This window comes from Rhipicephalus microplus, chromosome 7, assembly GCF_043290135.1.
Source record: "Rhipicephalus microplus isolate Deutch F79 chromosome 7, USDA_Rmic, whole genome shotgun sequence".
Taxonomy (NCBI): Eukaryota; Metazoa; Arthropoda; class Arachnida; order Ixodida; family Ixodidae; genus Rhipicephalus; species Rhipicephalus microplus.
Window position 1 is genome coordinate 7,067,978 of NC_134706.1, and position 20,386 is coordinate 7,088,363.

General features: G+C 43.3%; 1 protein-coding gene across 1 annotated transcript in view; it reads right to left on the reverse strand.

Moving 5' to 3' along the window:
- Positions 1–20,386, reverse strand: part of LOC142767263 (uncharacterized) — a 37,199-nt gene that overhangs the window by 4,250 nt on the left and 12,563 nt on the right. Inside the window, exons 4-6 of the mRNA XM_075868560.1 lie at positions 15,068–15,197; positions 11,585–11,761; positions 2,094–2,377 (exon numbers count right to left, since the gene is read on the reverse strand). Of these exons, the coding sequence (XP_075724675.1) occupies positions 2,094–2,377; positions 11,585–11,761; positions 15,068–15,197 (591 nt within the window). The remainder of the gene's footprint in view (positions 1–2,093; positions 2,378–11,584; positions 11,762–15,067; positions 15,198–20,386) is intronic.

Below are 20,386 nucleotides of genomic sequence, written 5' to 3' on the forward strand. Positions count from 1 at the left end.
ACCCTTCTATCACAAGCACTTACAGAGTTACAACATTTTATTGTGATAGCAATTATATGGACACTCTCGGCTGGGTTTCGTCGCCGGCGTGGGCGTCAACGTGGGCATCGACGGCGATGTCATGCACCATATATGTATATGTATCTACAAAATGCAACAAAGAAAAAAATCCAGGAAAAAAAAAAAAAAGAGACTTCAGCTGTGAGAATCGAACGCGAGATTTCCGCGCCGTGAATGCGAGGCGTTAACCACTGAGCCACCGAGAGGTAACTCCTTCAACGTTCAAACGGCTAGCTATTTACATCTACCCCTTACTGCTGTTGGCGGGAATCTCGGGGAGGAACTATCGTGTTTTCGGCCTTATCAGCAAGATGGCACAATGAGCACGCAGCAACCCTCATCTCTCATACGTACTTTAGCCCCCGTAGAGGAGGAGAGTGGACGATCTCTCACGCGCCCTTATCTCCCGGTGGGGAGGATCGTACGTCTTGGCTGGCGTTCGGCTTGCGCTGGACAATTCTGTTATAGTTACGGGGCGCACAAAGGTCATTGCAATCGTTGCACAGCCTCCGTTTGCGAAAAGGGCGCGCTTTTCAGACCCAGCGAAGTAACAACTGAGACGCTTATTCGCGTTCATCTGTACATGTGAGTACGTTTCATGCGTCATTTGTGGGTGAGAAACACGGGGCACGTTTCGATTTGCTTGACATGCTGCGCATGACCTTTCAATTTGTTGCTATCGCGTTCATTGCTTCCTCCTTGCGGCAAAGCTGTGACTTTGTGCTTCTACTGATCTCGTGAAGAACTATAAATGTGACGAGAGTTGCGATGCGGGCTTGTTGGTAGTTCATCTTCAGTAAGTTTAATTGTAGCGCACATAAACAACAGGAAGAAATGAAAGCTGTCTGTCTGCATGTGCCTTCATTTCTTCCTGTTGTTTACGTGTGCTACAAGGAAACTTACTGAAGTTTAAATGTGAGCAAGGAATAAGACCGGACACCATGTAATCTGAGGTGTATGCTGAACCTCAAAACGCGCTTTTGTTTTTAGTTTTTTTTGTGTAACGTTGACTAATGCACATATTTTGTAACCTCCACTGAATGAACTTGCATGATACCCACACAAAAAGACTATATATTAAAATTTGCAGATAAATACCAGTGATAAGGCTCGAATATTCGACGGCACATGTATAAATCACCACGTGCTTCGCCGCTTGTCCGTTGATCGTTGGCCGACACTCTGTTCACCGCTACCAGTGCCAGTGCATATCGCTATAATCCGATTTTTTGTTAACCGGCCACAAGTTCAGCCAAATAAAGAGTTTTTTCTTTGACACGCCGACTGTTCTCTTTGTCGACGCTATGACCATGTGACAATATACATGACCTGTTGTTACTTATACGCTCAAAGCATGGTATGCAGTGCTTTTTCATTTCTCATTCCATTGAAAAGTAATCACCAGGACAAGCACATCATGCAGAAAAAGCAGAACATCACAGCTACTCAACACCAATGGGACGGGACTAGACGGAAACATGCGAGAGGGACGAGCTAAGCAAGGCACATACAGCATGAAAAAGTGAAACAACATGATGCATAGCTCCTGAAAGCACAAAAAAAAAAACACAAACGATAGAAGAACACAGGACAAGGTCTTCTTATATTTGATTGCAGTTGGATCACTGTCAATTAAACTGACATACAAAGAGCTACGCTTTTTAAATTTGCACACAGTGCATTCTCATAATGTATGCTAACATTACGCATATCTTGATGCAATTGTTGGCAACTATGTATTAAATTTTTTTTGAACTTGCAATGGTACGTGCGTTCTTGACACACATGTGCACGAGTGGAGCTTCTTTGTGACAGTAGTATATCTATATGTTTTTTTGTTTTCATATTCTATAGCCTTTTCTGCTCTTCCTTTCCTGTAGGGGGTAACACCTAAATAGTTAGTGTTACCTCGCATTACAATTTTAGAGCTTGTCGAGTGTTCTACCATGGTTAGTATATTTTTGCACTTTCACAGGCTATGGATCAGTGATGAAAAGGCAGATTTCAGTGCTTGCTGCGTATGATGCACTTACATCATCCTTCTTAGCTTCTCCATTGTCCCCAATGACGCTGTCAACATCGAAGACAACTTCTTGCGTAGCAGAAGACTTCAAGCCCTGTGAGATGCCTCCCAGTGGGGTCTCAGGACCACTTTTCGGTCGGCTTCCCGTCAAAACCCCAGAAGCTTTTGTTAGCTCCAAGTTGGCTAGACCATCTATAATGCCACCTTCCAGGGGTAATCCAGCTGACTCTTCCGAGGAGGACCCTCCCGAATGTGATGAAAATTCCTCGCATATGGATCTTGTCTCGAATGACACTGGCAAAAAAATAAATAAATCAAATGAGCTGCAGCGTGACATACTGTCCTCAAAGTCTTTTGGCACATTTGCTGCCAAGATTAATAAATCCTTTGACCAACAGGTTGCCCTCATCACTGAATGCAAATAAACTATACTCTCTTTCACACATCATGTGCAACGTAACTGAAGTTAGCGAGACTTCTTGCAGACAATGCGTTCACAACAAAAAGTAGTTTGATGTTCTTCACAACAAAAATGTAATTTTTCTTTGTTATTAGGGCGAGAAGTCATTGAAGATATGTGCCTTACAAACAAAAAAAACGACGTTGAACATCTGTTATTATGTGGCTGTATAGCTTAGTTTTCGCGTGACGTCACATACAGGCGTCACATAGAGACAACTGTTCGTACCAACCACCGCCCGCCAAAGAGAACCGTTCATTTCTCGTGGGTGGCCACCCAGGCTTGCCGCCGGCACTACACACTAACCACGATGATGATGGTGGCGATAAATGCTCGCGAGCACAATGCCACCTATCGCTCGATAATTGTGACCCCTGAATGCGGCCTCTGTGCGATACACGTGCACCACGAGATGCAAACAACTTTACAAAAGGTGTTAGCACCCCCACAATTTACTTTACATTATAATCTCAATAGCACTGGTCCTGTGTTCTCCATAGTTTGCATATTTTTGAGCTTTCAGAAGCTATTGATCAGAATTGACAAGCCCTAACCTAACCTAAACCTCGTTAATTCAAAGTCACTGAGGCCGTGAGAAATCATAAAATTATTTATTTATTTATTTGCAATACTGCCAGTCTCTACTGAGACCATAGCAGGTGGGCACTCTGTACAGATGCTATGATTGCTCATCATAGTTAAAAAAGTGTAATACAGAACATAAAAGCAACATCAACCTGGCACTTTGTACATTAGCAATATTTACACAACATAATAAACAAAATACAAGTGCATACTGTTCTATCGTGGCCGAGGAAAGACATGGACGCCGGGACCAGACAGGAATGAATGCCCTTTATTGAAGGAATTCTCTGCTTTTAAAGTGCGTTATCGTGACGACGGCCTTACATCATGGCTTTATTTATTTTATTTTTATTTATTTATCACATACTGCGGACCAAGTATGGTCCATGCAGGAGAGGGCAATACAGTTCAAAATTCTTCTACATACATACACTTCCGCTGCAGTATACATTCACTGCAGAACAAAATTCATGTACATTAAAAATTCGTGAAAAACAAGGGACAAATACAGGCAAAGAAGCAGACTTAAGCAACAAGAAAAGGGTATAGTTTCATCTCGGCGTGTTGAGCATAGGGGAATCATGGGGCAGAGCATTCCAATCGGAGACAGTTCTCTTGTTTGATAACCGATATCACACTCTTCCCTTCTTAGTGAAACAACAGCCATTTATTTAAACTTGCTCTTTTCGTGAAGTCTTTTGCAGCGTACCGCTCAAGAGGCTTTCGCACGCGGGTTCCTCGTCGCGGTAATGCTGTCGATGACTCGTTGCCTGTAGGAATAGGCTGCTCAACTGCTGGGGAGCTAGATCCGGTCTTGTTAAGCCCTGCATTTCCTCTCTCTGTACCTGATGACGTGTCTAGAGGTGGTTCTGGTGGTAGGACCTGGGGAGTCTGGTCGTCGCTGGAATCTCTTAACTATGATGAGGTTGCCCAAGTTGGATCTTGTCTTCTTGGCCAAGGTTCGCTTGACACGTTGCCTTTCGAAAAGACCTCTCGAGAAGACGAATCCTGCAAAAGGCTTCTTGGCACTTTTGATCCTCCTGGGCGGATTCCTCCATCATTTTGCAAACCAGTTGCGGATGCCGCATTACTAGGGACTTCGGTCCATACACTAGTTTTCTTCTGCCGCAAGTGATCCACGTGAGTGAACTGTAGTCGCCCTTGAACCCTAATCATGTACGTGACTGGACTGACAACTTGCTCAACAGTACCTTCTTGCCATGATACCAGCTCACCACGTGTGGTCTTTACACTCTGTCTCCCACGAACAAAAATTCTGCGGGTCCTCTGTGGTGATCACGTCGCTCCGTGTCTTGTTTCAGGTGTTCCGCCATGTCTTCTGCAAAGCTTGGTTTAAGAAGAGGCAATGTAATTCGGGGCAAGCGCTTAAGAAAGACTTCAACAGGCGTTCGAGAAGTCATTGAGTGCGGGGTATTCTTATAAGAAAAAAGAAATTTGTTGAGACGTTCTTGTACTGTATTCTTTACTCCAGCATGTTGATCGCTCAGAACCTGCTTCAAGAAAGCTTCCTTGGTCGTTCTTACCAGTCTTTCTGCTGCTCCATTAGAAGCGGCATGATAAGGAGGGGTCCTAGTATGCTTGATACCCCTGTGCCTCAAGAAATCTCCAAAGCCATCCGAAGTAAACTGTGGACCGTTGTCGGTTACAATTTCTTCAGGGTAGCCGTATGCGGCGAATAACGTGTCCAGTTTTTCCAAGGTTCTCGTGGTTGTAGTCGATGGCATGACAAACATTTCAACCCACTTAGAGGACACGTCTACAAGAACGAGAAGATTTACACCGTCTTTGACAGCGTAGTCGGCGAGAATCCTCTCCCAGACTTTTGTTGGATACCGCCAGGGTAGTAGAGAACCTGTCGACTTTGCTGGACGAGTGCTTTGGCAGACTTGACAATTCCGGACGGTTTCTTCTACGTCTTTGTTGAGTGAAGGCCACCACGCGTACGACCGTGCAAGCATCTTCATACGACTCATCCCTGGGTGTCCCTCAAGCAGCATTGAGAGAACGTGAGCTTGCAAAGTTTCTGGCACGATCACCCGATTGCTCCAAGTCAAGCACCCCTGCTCTGCAGACAGATGATCTCTGTGTATGAAAAATGGTCACAGTTCGTCAGGGTAATGCTGTGGCCATCCTGAAAGGACGTAGCTTAAAACACGTGTTAGAACAGTGTCTCGTTTTGTCTCTCGAGCGATGTCTTTTGCTGTCAGCGGGGTTGCGTCGAAAACAGCTAAACACTCCGGTTCGTCTTTCCCAAAGCTTGTAGACAGTGGCAGTCATGATAGCGCGTCAGCGACTTGCATTTTCTTGCCGTTCTGGAACTTGAGATCGTACCGATACGCTGTCAACGTCAGTGCCCATCTCTGCATTCGTGGAGCTGCTAATGATGGCAGTGGCTTATCGCGCCCAAGAAGTCCAAGAAGTCCAAGAAGCGGCTGATGGTCGGTGTATAGGCTGAACTTGCGGCCATACAAGTAGCGACGGAATCGTCGCAACCCAAATATGAGTGCGAGGGCTTCTTTTTCCCCTTGAGCATAGTTGCGTTCACTGCTGGTTAATGTGCGCGAAGCGAATGCGATCGGTCGTTCGGTTCCGTCAGGCATTTCGTGGAAAATCACAGCTCCCAAGCCGTAAACAGAAAAATCGCAACTAAGTACGATTGGTTTTGTGACGTCATAGAAGGCTAATACTCCGCTGCTCAGAATCATTTTCTTAGTTTCTTCAAATGCCTTCTTGCACTGTTGCGTCCATTCCCACTTGCGGTATTTTTGAAAAAGCTCATAAACTGGTGCTGCCACAGTTGCCAAATTCCTCAAGAATTTGCCATAGAAGTTTAGAAGACCCAAGTAAGCCTTCAGTTCCGTGATGTTACTGGGCTCTGGCGCATCTCGCACTGCTTTTATCTTTTCAGCGGTGGGGTAGATGCCCTCCTCCGAGACATTGTGCCCGAGGTAAACCACAAAATCGCGAAAAAATTTGCATTTTTCTTCCTTCAGCGTTATGTTGTGGTCGCTGAGTGCTCTCAGGACTTTTGTGGCACTTGTGTAGAGGTCTTCTGCACTGTGGCCAGTGATGATGACGTCGTCTACATAGCATCCTACGTTAAGAATTCCTTCTAGGACTGTGTCCATCATGGATTGAAATAAGGCCGGTGCACTCGCAATTCCAAACGGAAGTCTTTGGAATTCGTATAAGCCTTGATGCGTGTTTATCGTGAGCAGTGGCTTGGACTCTTCACTGAGAGGCACTTGCTGGTACGCCGAGGATAAGTCCAGCACGCAAAATAATTTGCCCTCATCTAGCATCGAAAATAAATCCTCAGGAAGCGGTAGTGGATAGCAATCAGTGTTGAGTACTCGATTGATTGTTACTTTGTAGTCTTTGCAAATTCTGATTCCGCCTCCACGCTTCGGAACTGGTACGATGGGAGTCTTTAAGATGCCTTGACTCTCTAGTTTCCGAAGTTCTTCGCTGACTGCCTCTTTAGTAGCAAAAGGCATAGACCTGGCTTTGCAGAACACAGGCATAGCATTGGGGTCTATGGCTATTTTGGCTTCGAAGTTGCGAACTATTCCCGGTGTAGTACGGAAGACGTCTGAAAATTTCTTTCTGCAGAGAACAGACATCCGCGCTTTGTGTGACAGCACTGACGGTATTCCAGTCAAGTTGCAACTTTTCAAGCCAATCTCGCCCTAGAAGCGTAGGCATAGCCTTGCCCTGGTTCTCTACTATATGTAGCGGAAGCTCTGTTCTGCAGCCGTTAAGCTCGACGGTTACAGTCGCCTGTCCTCTCAGCAGCTTTACAGGCTGTCCTGTATAAGTTTTCAACACTGAATTTATTGGTTTGCATGCAGTTTGCAAAAACCCTTGCTTAAACGTACTTTCAGGCATCAATGTGACAGCTGCGACCGTATCCAAAAGCATAGAAATAGGCTTCCCTTCAATCAGCGAAGACACTTTGTAGCCTCGTTTCCCACCTCTAGCACACATCACGCCGTGATACGTCTGGGAATCGTTCGATTCCTCGTCTGTCGCTTCAGCATAGTTCACTGGACGGTTTTTCTTTTCTCGACACATCGTTTGCAGATGCCCTGTTTTAGCACACGCGCGGCACTTCGCGTTGCGATACCAGCACTTGTCTGCATCGTGCCCTTTCCCACAGCGATAACAAGTGGTCTTCGTTTCAACCCTTTCGTTCTTATGTGCCGACGGCCTGGTTTTCGCTTGTGTTTTCCTACTGACACCATTAATATCGGTCGAGCATTCTGCTTTAGAATGTAGCTTTATGGTTTGCTTGGCAGCAAGTTCTTTTTAAAGTGCAATTTTTTGCACGCTTTTTCAAAGGTTAAGTTTTCAGTTGCGAACAATATCCTTTGAGTCTTTTGGTCGCGCAGTCCTGCCACGAGTCGATCCCTTAACGCATCGTTTAGAAATGCCTTGAACTCACAATTACGCGCCAGATGTTTCAATTCTGTCATGAAGACTGACGCATTCTCCTTCCTTCTGCATGCGTTTGTTGAACTTGCAACGCTCGGCGATTACAGAATACTCAGGACTGTAGTGTTGTTCTAGAACCTCCTGTATTTCTGCGAAGGTTTTGTCAGTAGGTCTGTCAGGGACTAAAATTTTCTGGAGCTCCCCGTACACTGTGCTTCCTACTACGTTCAAGAACAGTCTCAGCTTCTGCGTCTCCGGAACCTCATTAAGTGCCACAAAGTTCTCAAACCTCTCGAAATACGACGATGTCGTCGCTGCTCGGGTTAAACTCTGGCATGCTTCCGAAACGTTGCGAAGCTAGTGGAATTGCCATTTTGGAACGTTTGCCTTCTGTGCTTGGGCCAGTCGTCCGTTCCGCTTCAATCGTTGTGCCGGTGCTTGCTTCAGGATCACACTATCATCCCGTCCATCGTCGCCAGTTGTTCTATCGTGGCCGAGGAAAGACACGGACGCTGGGACCAGACAGGAACGAATGCCTTTTATTGAAGGAACGCTCTGCTTTTAAAGCGCTTTATCGTGACGACGCTCTTGCGTCATGGCTGATTTGATAACCGATATCACACATACAAAATGGCAAGTTTAACAATGAAGTTGCTTACATGGCTGTTTACAGAACATACAAGTAGTAGATACTGGTTCCATTCCCATTGTCATTGGTTATTTAGAAAAGCTAAGAATTGTTTTCAATTTCTAATTCAAACTGAGACAGTGACTCAGTGTTAGTGATGTGAGGGGCCAACATGTTCCATTCGTGAATGGCAACCGGAAAAAAAGAATATTTAAACACATCAGTGTTGCATTTGTATTGTACTAATAAGTGTGTATGTTTGTGTCTTGTGGCTCATGTTTGTGAATAAGACACGTAACTTGAAATGTCTATTTTAAAATAATAGTGCAAGAGTTGGAAAAGAAACTAAGCGGACGGAACCTACAAAAAGTAGGATGCAAAAAACTCGAAGCAATCAGGACTGGTTGTTGGCTGTGCTGACTAGTTCATGGCTCCAAGGGCTCTAAGTTTTCCAGCAATACCTGGTCCCAATTTCATCGCAAACACAAGGAAATGGCAAACCTCACTACTGGCGGAAAAAAAAAAGAACACTCACTGTTGCAATTGAGTGAAATGCGTGCCAGCGAAAATTAGGACATTTCCACTTCAACACCAAAGTGATAGGCAGGCAGTATGTCGCCTGCTCCTCGCTGCGTCGGCACGTTACGATGCAACCGTTCGCCCATTATTTCTGGCAAAATCAAGAATTTAATAATGGCCAGTGTGACTGAATTCGCGATGTGTTTTGGCTCGAAAACATGATCATTGAAATTTCCAAAGAGAGTTTTTGAAGTAGGCATTGCAGGCAAGAACTCCACCAGCAGGGCAAGTGTGCGAATTGCGGGAGCAACTGGCACGGTCGCTGGACAAAAAACAAGGAAGGTGCGACCTGTTGCGTGCTGCCGAAATGGCGGGACGGGCCTAGTTCATCTCATCTCGCGCTCGCTCTGGTGCCACCGCTCCTCTCAGGAGAAACGCTTCCACACACATTCTTACGCATAATTAGTAGGTCGTAAATAACACGTTTCGTAGTTGAACAACACAGGTTTGATTCTTAATCGTTATTAGGAGTACCTATTACACCGCATATGTGAACAGTCTGCCCTAGAAGGGCCAACCATTCGTAGAGTATAGGCCTCAATACTCTCCATGAATGCTGCCCTTTTGACTCACTTGAAATAAAAAGGGTCACCGATTCTGTTCATGGAGAGGCAATTGCTGGGCAGATTCCGAGGGCAGATCTATCTGCCTACTGAAACGCCCCTCGAAAGCATGCACAATTTAAACGATGAATCTTATAGTGCATCAACAATGCCAGTTGTGGTTCAAAGACCTAGATAAAAACCAAGAGTTTACGACACAAAAAAAATATGTACTATCACTAAAGGCATGACACAAACTTGCACACACGGCAGGTACCAATTACAACTCAAAAAATCACTTGGTATTTGAAACAACGGGAACAAACTTACCGCGCTACAAATGCAATCTCAAGCATTACAGGCACCTTCCACTGACCAGAGAGAGCTGCGTTGCTTGCACTGCTCCTGTCTCAAAGTCGCTGACATTAGCCATTAGGGGCATGCAAATAAAAAAAGACGTGTGCACACGTCCCCAGTGTATGTAGGCTGTGTGTTCTGGCGCTGATCAGATCGGAAAACTCGACTGCACAGTGCCTATAAACTGCGCAAAAACACTTAGCGAACCCAAATATTCACCACAGGCGTGTACTTCACAATTCTTTGAACGGGTCTCGAATATTTCATTCAAGAAAACACTGGAACGAACACCAGCGCAGGTCATTGTCCCGGCGACATTCTTCAACAAAGTACTCCAGCGGCGTCATAACTCGATTCTTCAACATTGGATGACTGCACTACACGACTCACTCACAGTGCTGAAATGTCACAACTTCTTGGCCGAGTCCACCAGCCGTCCTACTTTCCGACACCTCTAGTTTAGATCCTCCCCGGTTTTGCGAACATTCCAAGTAATTGTCGACTGCGCATAGCACGTACCAGGGTGGCAGCCAGAGAAAAAGGAAGGAATCAGGCCAGCGCTTGTCCTGATTCCTTCTCTTGTGTGTTTCCTTTTGTGCGCTGCCCACTATGGAAAAAGGTTTCATCTCGCCGGTTTGTCTGTGAAAATGGATGCCCCCAAAAGAGGCCGCGCTTTGTTGTCACGATTTCTCATCTGTGCTGGTTGGCTGTAGAATGTGTAGAGAGTAAGGGCATGCCTTGGGCGCTTTTTGATGCTTGTTTTCTTCTTTCATTGCGTGCTCCCGAGAAGGGAGCGCTTGACACAGTGGTTTGATGCTGTCGCCTGGTGGCGGCGGCACGCCTATGATTCGGCTCTCGTTTGGGATGAAAATAAATGCTCTGTTACAAAAATTACGAATCCCAATACGCTTCTCCACACTGTAGATCACTGGGTGATATGTTGTATGCGTTTCTTTTCATGTTCAAGCTGCTCAGTGGCATAAAACAGCTTCGCAATGTCACACTACTAAAAAACCATCAGCCACACACACACACACACACCAAAGAATCGTACTGGAGCAAGAAAACATGAGGCAAGCTACCCCCACACATGACCGTACAGAAAAAAAAAAAGCACAAGAAAGCACAAAAAAAAAGCACACGGTCACGCACAAATCCTCACGCAAACACATTGAAAGATGAAGTGTCATTCTCTTTGATGGCTGGAGTGCCAGCGCCCTCACGAAAAAAGTGGCAGAAACTGTCAACTCTGCCCAGAAGTGCTCGCCCATTCACGGCAACATAACGGAACAGGCCACACCTTGTCTTTTATGCAGCGGCCATGCGACTGGCAATCAGAGGTTCGCATACATTGTGAATTCTGCCAAACTGTCTGTTAATTCTTTTTTGTATTCCCAGAAAGAATGGGTAAACTATGACGCATTGATGTTGCAAGAAACATGCAATATTCTGCCCGTGCATCACCTCTGCACTGCAGCGAAGCACGTCTCGTTTTCCACAAGCGCACATTTCATTTGACCAAGAAATCGCTTATTTTTTATTTTTTCGCACTGCAAGTAGTGAGGCTGAGATGCTTCAGCTGCCACTCATTAGTATTGTCTCCTTGCATAGCCTTGTGGCCCTAAGAGCCGTCTTTTCCGCCAATTTGCGGAGAAATCGAAATCGAGAATTAGCCCATGGCAACCCAAGTTTTCGAATTAACTGGACTTAAGCTGATCGCCGCTTGACTTGCATTGCAGAATATGTGTCCGATGAAATACATTGAATTAAATAGGATTTCAAAATAACCAAGCTGAAATAATGAGGTTCTACTATATCTTGTCACTACAATTGAAAAGAAAGTGAGAGTCATGACCCATATGAAATTCTCTGAACAGTGCAGACGAAACTCTTACTCATTTGCCGTAGCATGCACAGGTCGTCATCTTTGGCATCACCGGCGGGCTCACAAGGTTTTCTTTTTAGCGAGTCTGCCCACGAGAACAGGCTGGGGTGAGTGTAATCAATAGCGTCTTTCTTGGGTACTCGAGCCGCCTTGAGCTGTTCTTCAGCTGTCGCAATGCCAGCTCCATCTGCGAGTCAGAGCAACTCTCACTGATTCCAACATACAGAGTCGTATGACTAGCAATGCGTGAAATTGTGTAGCGAGACAAAAGGGGACAGTTAAAGGTTTGACAATTCTGAGCTGACAAGCGCAATGCATAGATGAGGCGTTCACGATTACATCTGCCAAAATTTGCAACGCTACGCTTTGCGGAATCGGTCAAATTTTAAGATGAACGCTGCCCCCCCCTACCTTTTGCGGGCGTGCGCCCAGAGAATGAGGGCATGAAGTGCGCGTATGAATGGCCCTACGTACACGGCAATGCAGCGACGTTGGTCCTCTATGTAGACGATTCTGCTCTGACGTTGCAAACAGTGGCACGTGACATGGCGAAAATTATTTAACATGGCATGCGTAGTTTATTTAATTTGCTGCTTAAAGAGATTAATAAAACTCTACATAAATAATGAGACACAATAAGGAAATGAGCGTCTTTTTTCCATTCTTCTCCCGTGAATTCCAACGAGATGCGGGGCTAATGTGTCGGCGTTTCGCGTGATTCCGTGTCCCTGCGGTTAGCGCATAGAGCAGACGACAGCCGTGGAATGCTCCTATGTGTTCGCGCACTCATCTATTTTACCATGTCTAAGCCAGCGTTTCCAAACCATCCTGCATAAACAAGCAGTAGACGTCAAAACAACGCTGGTCAATGCTCGCAGGGGCACGGGAGTTGGGCTTGTTCGGGCACGTCACACGCACGTGACCTCTTGATTGGATGCCGAAGATGTTACAGAAGAGATTTGGCTTCCGAAGGCTACGCGAAGGAGCGGCAAGGGTTTTGAGCTCGCCTCCTCTTATCGTCGTTTTGCACCGCTTCAAAAAATTTTTGTGGCAAAATGTTCCTCATTGGACACTCAACAATTTCCATGGTCTAACTGAAATTTGGTATGGGGCCTGGTGAATGGCCATTTAACCTTTTTTTTTTTGTAAGGAGGTGCAAAAAACCATTTCATTATAACCAAAAGTTTGTTTTAAGCATGTATACTTAGTGTTCCATTGCAAGACTATTCCTTTCATTATAGATGATTGTTGTAGGCATGTTCGAATAGTGAATTTCATATTCGAAGTGAATTCAAAGCTAATAGAAATTTTGGTCGAATAATTTCAAACCAAATTTGAATAGCATATATACCTCATATTATAAAAAATTGGGCCTATTTGTGATGACCTAACCAACCTGCAAAATATATTTAAAAAATTGAGACAAGGCCTGTGCAAATACAATTTTTTTGCGTCAAAGAAAGCGCAACAACTTTGAATAGTAGCATAATTCGACTTTCCCTAGAATGCAAGCGATAGCCTGTAAAATATGTTAATTTATAAAATTTTCTATTCTTTGGGCATATAAGTAGATATGCAAAGCTTTTAACCTTCAAAATTAATCGATGTCAAGGCAATATCCACATTTAGCCTTGAAGTGGGGCCTCGCAGCAATGCGAGTTGCCCCTGAATACATGTTTTCATAAATTAGCACTAATCCACTGCAGTGAAACCACCTTTACAGGATGGCACATGCGGATTAATAATGGACTTATTTGTTTGTTTTGAATAATTCGAAATTTTCAATATTTTAAGTTCGATTCAAAGCGAATTCAGATACTCATTATTCATTCGTATATTCAAAGCATACAAATATTCCACAATCCTAGGTTATTGGCTAAATATTGCATTCACTGAATTGAGGTTAGAGCCTGCAAAAGGATACAACTCAAGCCTCAATACTTTTCTTGCATGCATATAACATGGACATGGTGCCCAAAAAGAAACAATACAAGAATATTTTTAGAGAAATAGAGAAAAGTCATGTCAACAACAGTCATTCTTGCCATAGCATTCTTTAAAGAGACCACTAAAATTGAAAGAAGCAATTTATCATGTTAGCAAGCGACCCTTTTACAACACTGAGAGCAACATTCTTGGCATGAGGTGATCCATGATAAGCAAGAAATGCAAAACGCGTGAAAGAATCACTGCCGTGACATTATAGATTTGGGTAGTGTCTACCAAAGCCTAATTAGTAAAAATGAACTATGCTGCCCTCTGAAGGAACCAGAGACATGACATACCAAATTGCGTGAAATTTCCTTCTGGCAATGTGGCTAAAATATAAAATAACACTTTATAATCCATGATGCCACCCTGAAATATACATGTGCAGTTTTAATGTTTAATAGAAAAAGAATATTAACCGTATTTCTTCCTTCTATAAAAAATCTACAATGGCAAAATAAATTGTAGAGTTTTCATAAAAATTGATCAATTTAAACTCATTAATTATTTTACTTTGTGCCCCATTTTAGGAAAGTGCTGCATAGACCATAGTATCAAGCTTCCAGCTTTGTCATAACCTACAAAACATTGCTACAGGAAACCCTGGCTGTATACAGCTTGGTTTAACCATTGTTTCAGATTAACATATGACTATGGCTATTCTTCGTACCTATTGCCACGTACTATCTTCTAAACATCATTATTTACGAGTGATGTTAGCTAGTTTTTAAGCACTAAGTGGAAAAGTATACAAATCAGTTCTCATAGACACCTTTGTGAGAGTACCTGATCGTACTCTTTAAGCAAACTTCAAGATCTTCGCAACCATTATTCAAGTAGCCATGGAATGGCTTCACTACAGGTGCTTATTGCCCTACAAGTCGAACACCGGGGAAATTTTTAGAACACGTCCGGTACCAGTGGAGTTACAAAGCTTTGTCAAAGTACAAAGTTACAAAGCTTTGTCGCACGCTGCAACTGCTTTCTCTCATCCCGACGAAGGCACCGGAAGTTAAGCAGGGAGGAATGGTGCAGGAGAAGAAGGTACGTCACGTGTGCTCCAGAACCTTGAGTCATATCTTTTTTTTTCTGAACGCGTGAATTCGCAGTGCAATCACATGCGTGCGGACCCTCGGCGGTCCCAGTACCTCCCAAGCGCACCATACGCAAATCAACTAACGGCGTAAAACTTGAGCCCATGATGCAATAATTTTCAAGTATATAGCATCGCTTGCTGAAAGAAGAGAAAGCAATCTTTAGCTGGCTTTGATAATTTGTTGCGAATTCCAGGCCTCGTGCTGCGGCAAATTATTTGGATAGCGTGTTCTTAGGAGTCTCGACTACCGATTGGCAGCGTTTTCCGATTGTGCTCATAGATGGATGGATTGATATGGCTATACCCTTTAGATCGGGCGATGGTTAACGCCACCAAGCCGTCATACTCAAAAACTGTTGCAGGATGCCCCCTTTAAATCTTTCAACAAAATTCACGATGAAAACGCACCGCGCCTTGGTGCAGGCTGGCACGTGTACAGCGGCACTTGGGCAGCACGGTTTGGTGGCTTGCAGAGTGTGGTGCGACGGTGGGCTCCCCTCATTGGCTGCTGCCCCATTTGAGCAGTCTCTGTCCTTTGCTGGTGAAAAATACAAAACATGAGAAGCGACACATTCCTAATTACCCAATGTATTCACAATAGGCTTTGGCGAATGTCCGAGCACTTTTAATATTCGAACGAACATTACAATATTCGAATTCACTTCTATTCGAAATGAAGAACGAATAAGTGTACGATAGTCTGCAAGTAACCCCTGTAAACATAACTTCACTGCAGCAGATAGGTGCCAAGCCGTGAAAACACCTATCCTGAAGAAATTCGTTCTGCCGTGAAGCCTCACGTCAAAATTAAATGAACGAACTTATTCTCAAGCCAATTCACTATTTTTTTCTTTATTTTATTTTAAAGTTTATAAGCATATTATACTGACTTATATGCTCCAACTATATGCTTTAACAACAGTAAATTTCATAATGTAACATATTTTGCAGGTTATCACTAGCATCCTAACGAAAGTCAAATCCTCCAACTAGTATTCAAAGTTGTTTTCACTTCCTTTGAAGCAAAAACAATGACGTTTGCACATGCCTTGTCATTAATTTTTAACAAGTATTTGGGTCATCACAATTATACAAATTTTTCTTTATAATATGAGATATATATTATTTAAGTACAATTCGAAATTATTCTAGCAAATCACTATTCACTTCAAACCTAAAATTTACTATTTGTACCTACCTAATTCACAGAGTAATATGCACTCATTAAAACGGTTGCACTCTCAAATGTGCACAGCTACAAAAAAAAAAAAAGTGGCTTTAAATATTTCTCTTTCTTTTACACGTACACACACACATACATGCACACAAACACACACACACACAAAAACAAAAAAAAAACAGTTTAATGCCCTTAAATACCTATAAAATGCACCCTGTCTAACCATTCATCCCTGCTTCCTCTCATTCTTTCTAACTTTACCCACTTGCTATTTTTCGCACCTGCTTTGCCTCATGAGTGACGTCGGAGGAAGTCATAACTTTCCAGTGGTATTTTTGTCTGCGGGTAACATCTTGCCTCTCTCACGATTGCTATGATGATTGTTACCCCGTTGTTACACTGGTTCTCCGGGATGGCACCGTTCGTGATGCTAACGCACGAAATGTATATGATTATGTTTTCATTCCTATCCATTCTTCTTTAAAGGAGTACCGGTAGAAAATTGAGGTTTTTTTAAATTGACGCCCTAAATAAAAACGCTGGTGCTGAGAAACCTAAAATGAGTAATCTCATGGTGCCTGAAAATGCATTAAAAAAATTCACTTTATCCCTCCCCCACCCCCCCCCCCCCCCAGAAAAAACCTTTCGCTTTTTATATCAAGGGAGTGGTTTGACAGTGCCGTGTAAAGGCAGTCTGAAATAACTGGAAAACAGGAAGTCATGAAGCATTAAAGCAGTGGCTTTCTCATCTGCTGTCATTGGCATGTAGTGAACGTAATAAAAATAATAATTGTGAGGGTTTAACCTCCCCAAAACCAAAATATGATTATGAGGGACGCCGCAGTAAAGGACTTTGGAAATTTCTGCCACCTGGGACTTTTAATGTGCACATAAATTTATGTACAGAAGCGTCAAGCATTTCCGCCTCTGTCAAAAATGCAGCAGCCGCAGTTGGGATTTCCTCGTGTGGCCTTCAGGTCGGGAGCCGAGTAACATAACCACTAGACCAGTATGGCAGCCAGTGCACATAAACAGTGGGCTCGGCAGCAGCACGACGGGCAAGATGCTCAACAATCCATTTCTTTGTACGCTGCAGATTCTTGCTTCACTTTTTGTGTCGCAATTTTCGGAGCATGGCTGTGCTTTGGATCCTTTACCGCTTCCTTCGTCCAGCGTTGTCGACTGCAGAGCATCAACGGAGGCTTATCAAGTGGCCTGCGACCGGTGTGAAGCGGAGGAATTCATCGTGCCGGTTGCGGTATCTTCTGCGCCGGCGCCTGCCTCAGGAACGGACTACCACGTGGTCCTACCAGCCCGTATAAATTGCCTCACGTCAGCCATCCCCACCAGTGGGCTCAGCAGCAGCGCGACGGGCAAGATGCTCAACAATCCATTTCTTTGTACGCTGCAGGTTAGTCCCTATTCTTATGGCAAATGTTACCGTAGCGATGACCGCTTTTTGTTTCTGCTGCCGTGCCCACTGTGTGTTCTCAATTTACATTTCGATGTGTGCACTTTTGCTAAGAACTTATTAATTTGCGGAGACGTTGAATCAAACCCTGGCCCCGGCGAGAAGGAAATGTTGGCTAAACTTCTTTCTGGTCAAACTGCTATGACAGCATCTATCAATGAAATTCTGAGTAAGCAAACGAAACTTGAGGCAGATATCACGTCAGTTACAGAGCGTTTAAATGGCCTTGAAGTTCAGCTGTCTGCAATAAGTGCTTTGAAAACAGATATGTGTGCACTAAGGGTACTGTAGTGAGACTAGAAAAAAACGTGTCGTATCTTTTGGGAAAGGTTGACGATTTAGAAAATAGGAGTAGACTTGATTCTGTACGGTATCGATGAAGACCCGTCTGAAACACCCGAAGAACTTGTCGAGAAGATAAAAACGAATGTTTTCGAAGAGAAGCTTAAAATCTCGGTGAGCAGTATCGAAAGGTGCCACAGACTTGGCAAAAAGAACGAGAAAGCTCGCCCGGTTATAATTAAGCTCCTAGATTATCGTGACAAGGTGGAGATTTTGAAGTCGTGTCCAAAATTAAAAGGAACCCCGTTTTCGGTCTCGGAAGATTTTTCTAAGAAAGTGCGGGCAATTCGGAAAAAGCTCTGGCAGAGTTCTGCAGAAGAAAGAGAAGCTGGTAGAAAGGTCAAAATGATTTTTGATAAGCTAAGCATTGACAAGAAAATATACAGATGGGACGAAAAAAAAGGCAAGCGTTACAAGGTTTCCGGAAATTCCGAATGACTTCATAACAAAACGAAATCGCCTTTCATTATCTTAAACGTAAATTGCCGCAGCATTGTCAACAAATCAGTCCAGCTTGAGGGTCTCATACTGTCGCACGATGCCGATGTAGCCGTACTTACTGAAACGTGGTTAAGCAGTGAAATTTTTGATAGCGAATTTGTCCCAAGAGGCTATAACGTGTTCCGCAAGGACTGCGACCGAAGAGGAGGAGGAGTTGCGATACTTTTCAAGAACTCATTACATCCGTGAAAATTGCCTGATATATTAGAAGTTGAGGGCATATTTTGCAAAGTCTATATAAGCAAAGTTCGTTATGTTATAGGTGCGGTTTATCGTCCCCCGAACTCTTCTGATAGTGTTCTGGATAAGCTTAGAACCTACTTGCGGCAAAATATAAAGCCACATGACAAACTCATCTTGTCAGGAGATTTTAACTTGCCTAATATTTACTGGGAAAATTTTCTTCTCATTCTACTAGCAATGCTAATCACGAAATGCTAGATATTGTTTTTTCGTTCGATTTACTGCAGGTTGTTAAAGAGAATTAAATGGTTCAAAATCTATCTTGGACTTATTCTTTTTGAGTGGCTCAATCCAAAACATGGCAATATGTGAAGTTATCAGCGGTATTTCGGATCACAGGGCAGTTTTGCTAACTTTTTAGATATGTGTGTTGATCGCTGCTGTACAAAAACTTCCTTTCCGAATTTTTCCCGAGCTGACGATGAATCCATTCTGGATATCCTTTATTTTCATTACGATGATTTTAAACACTCGGGTAGCAGTGTGAATGATCTGTGGGTTACTTTTAAAGATATTGTCTTTGAATGCGTGGAGCGTTTTATACCGAAAATCGTTAAAAAAACTGAATGCCGGAACCCCTGGATTACAAGAGAAACGCTACATTTACAGCGAAAACTTAAACGAATAAAAAGCAAAAGAGCGAAATCTCATGATAAAGCTGCTTATACACCGCTGATAGCTAACCTGTCGGGCGAACTAAAACTGCAAATTGCGCGCGACAAGGAAAGATACCACGAAACATCGCTTCCAACTTTTATCAAAACATCACCCGAGAAATTTTGGAGGCTGATCACGCCAACATCTCGCTCGATTGACTCATTCACGATAAGCGACCAAAGAACATGCAATGAAGAAATAGTTTGTTCCGCCTTCAACAATCACTTCAAGTCTGTTTTTACTTGTGATAACGGCATCCTTCCCGATTTTTCAATATCGCTCCCACCTATTCCAGACTTAGTCATTTCCGAGAATGGCATTTTAAACTTACTGCTGAATCTGGATGTTAAAAAATCAACCGGGCCAGATGGCATTCCAAATGCCTTCTTGAAGCGCTACGCAGAATGGTGTTCTCGCTATTTGTTTATTTTGTATACCCATTCGTTGAATGAGGGCCAACTGCCAGATGACTGGAAGATCGCCAAAATTAAGCCTTTACACAAAGCGGGAGACAAGTCATCTATTCCGAATTACCGACCAATTTCCCTTATATCAACATCATGTAAAATTCTAGAACACATTATTCATAAACATATAATTACCTTCCTTAATTCTCATAAAGTATTAACAAATGTTCAACATGGGTTCAGGCGGGGCTTTTCAACGAATACTCAATTAGTGGAAATTACGCATGACTTTGCTCAAGCAATTAACGAAGGGAAGCAGACGGATGCCATATTTATGGATTTTCAAAAAGCCTTCGATAAAGTTTCGCATGCTAAATTACTTCACAAATTAACTTGTATTCTACAAAACAAAAAGATCCTTGACTGGATAACAGCATATCTAACAAACAGGCGTCAATTTGTTACGGTAAAAAATACATCTTCTAAACACGCTCCTGTAAACTCAGGCGTTCCTCAAGGATCCGTCCTTGGGCCTCTTTTTTTTTCTGTTATATATAAATGATATCGTCACTGACCTTTCTGTTCACATTAGGTTGTACGCCGACGACTGCGTCTTATATGAAAAGATCACCTCAGTTGACGATCAAATTAAACTAAATCGGAACTTTCTAAAAGTAATTTCGTGGTGTGATAAATGGCAGATGCCTGTTAATTTCGCTAAAACAGTTTTTATGAGAATTACCCTTAAAAAAGACCCTCTTTTGTTCCAGTACTCCACCAACAATACAATTCTGTCAGAAGTAACTCAATACAAGTACCTTGGTCTCTGGATTACAAAAATCTATCCTGGTCAAAGCACATAGATTTTGTAGTAGCTAAATCTCTCCGTAAACTTTTTTTCCTAAGGCGTTCTTTAAGATCAACCA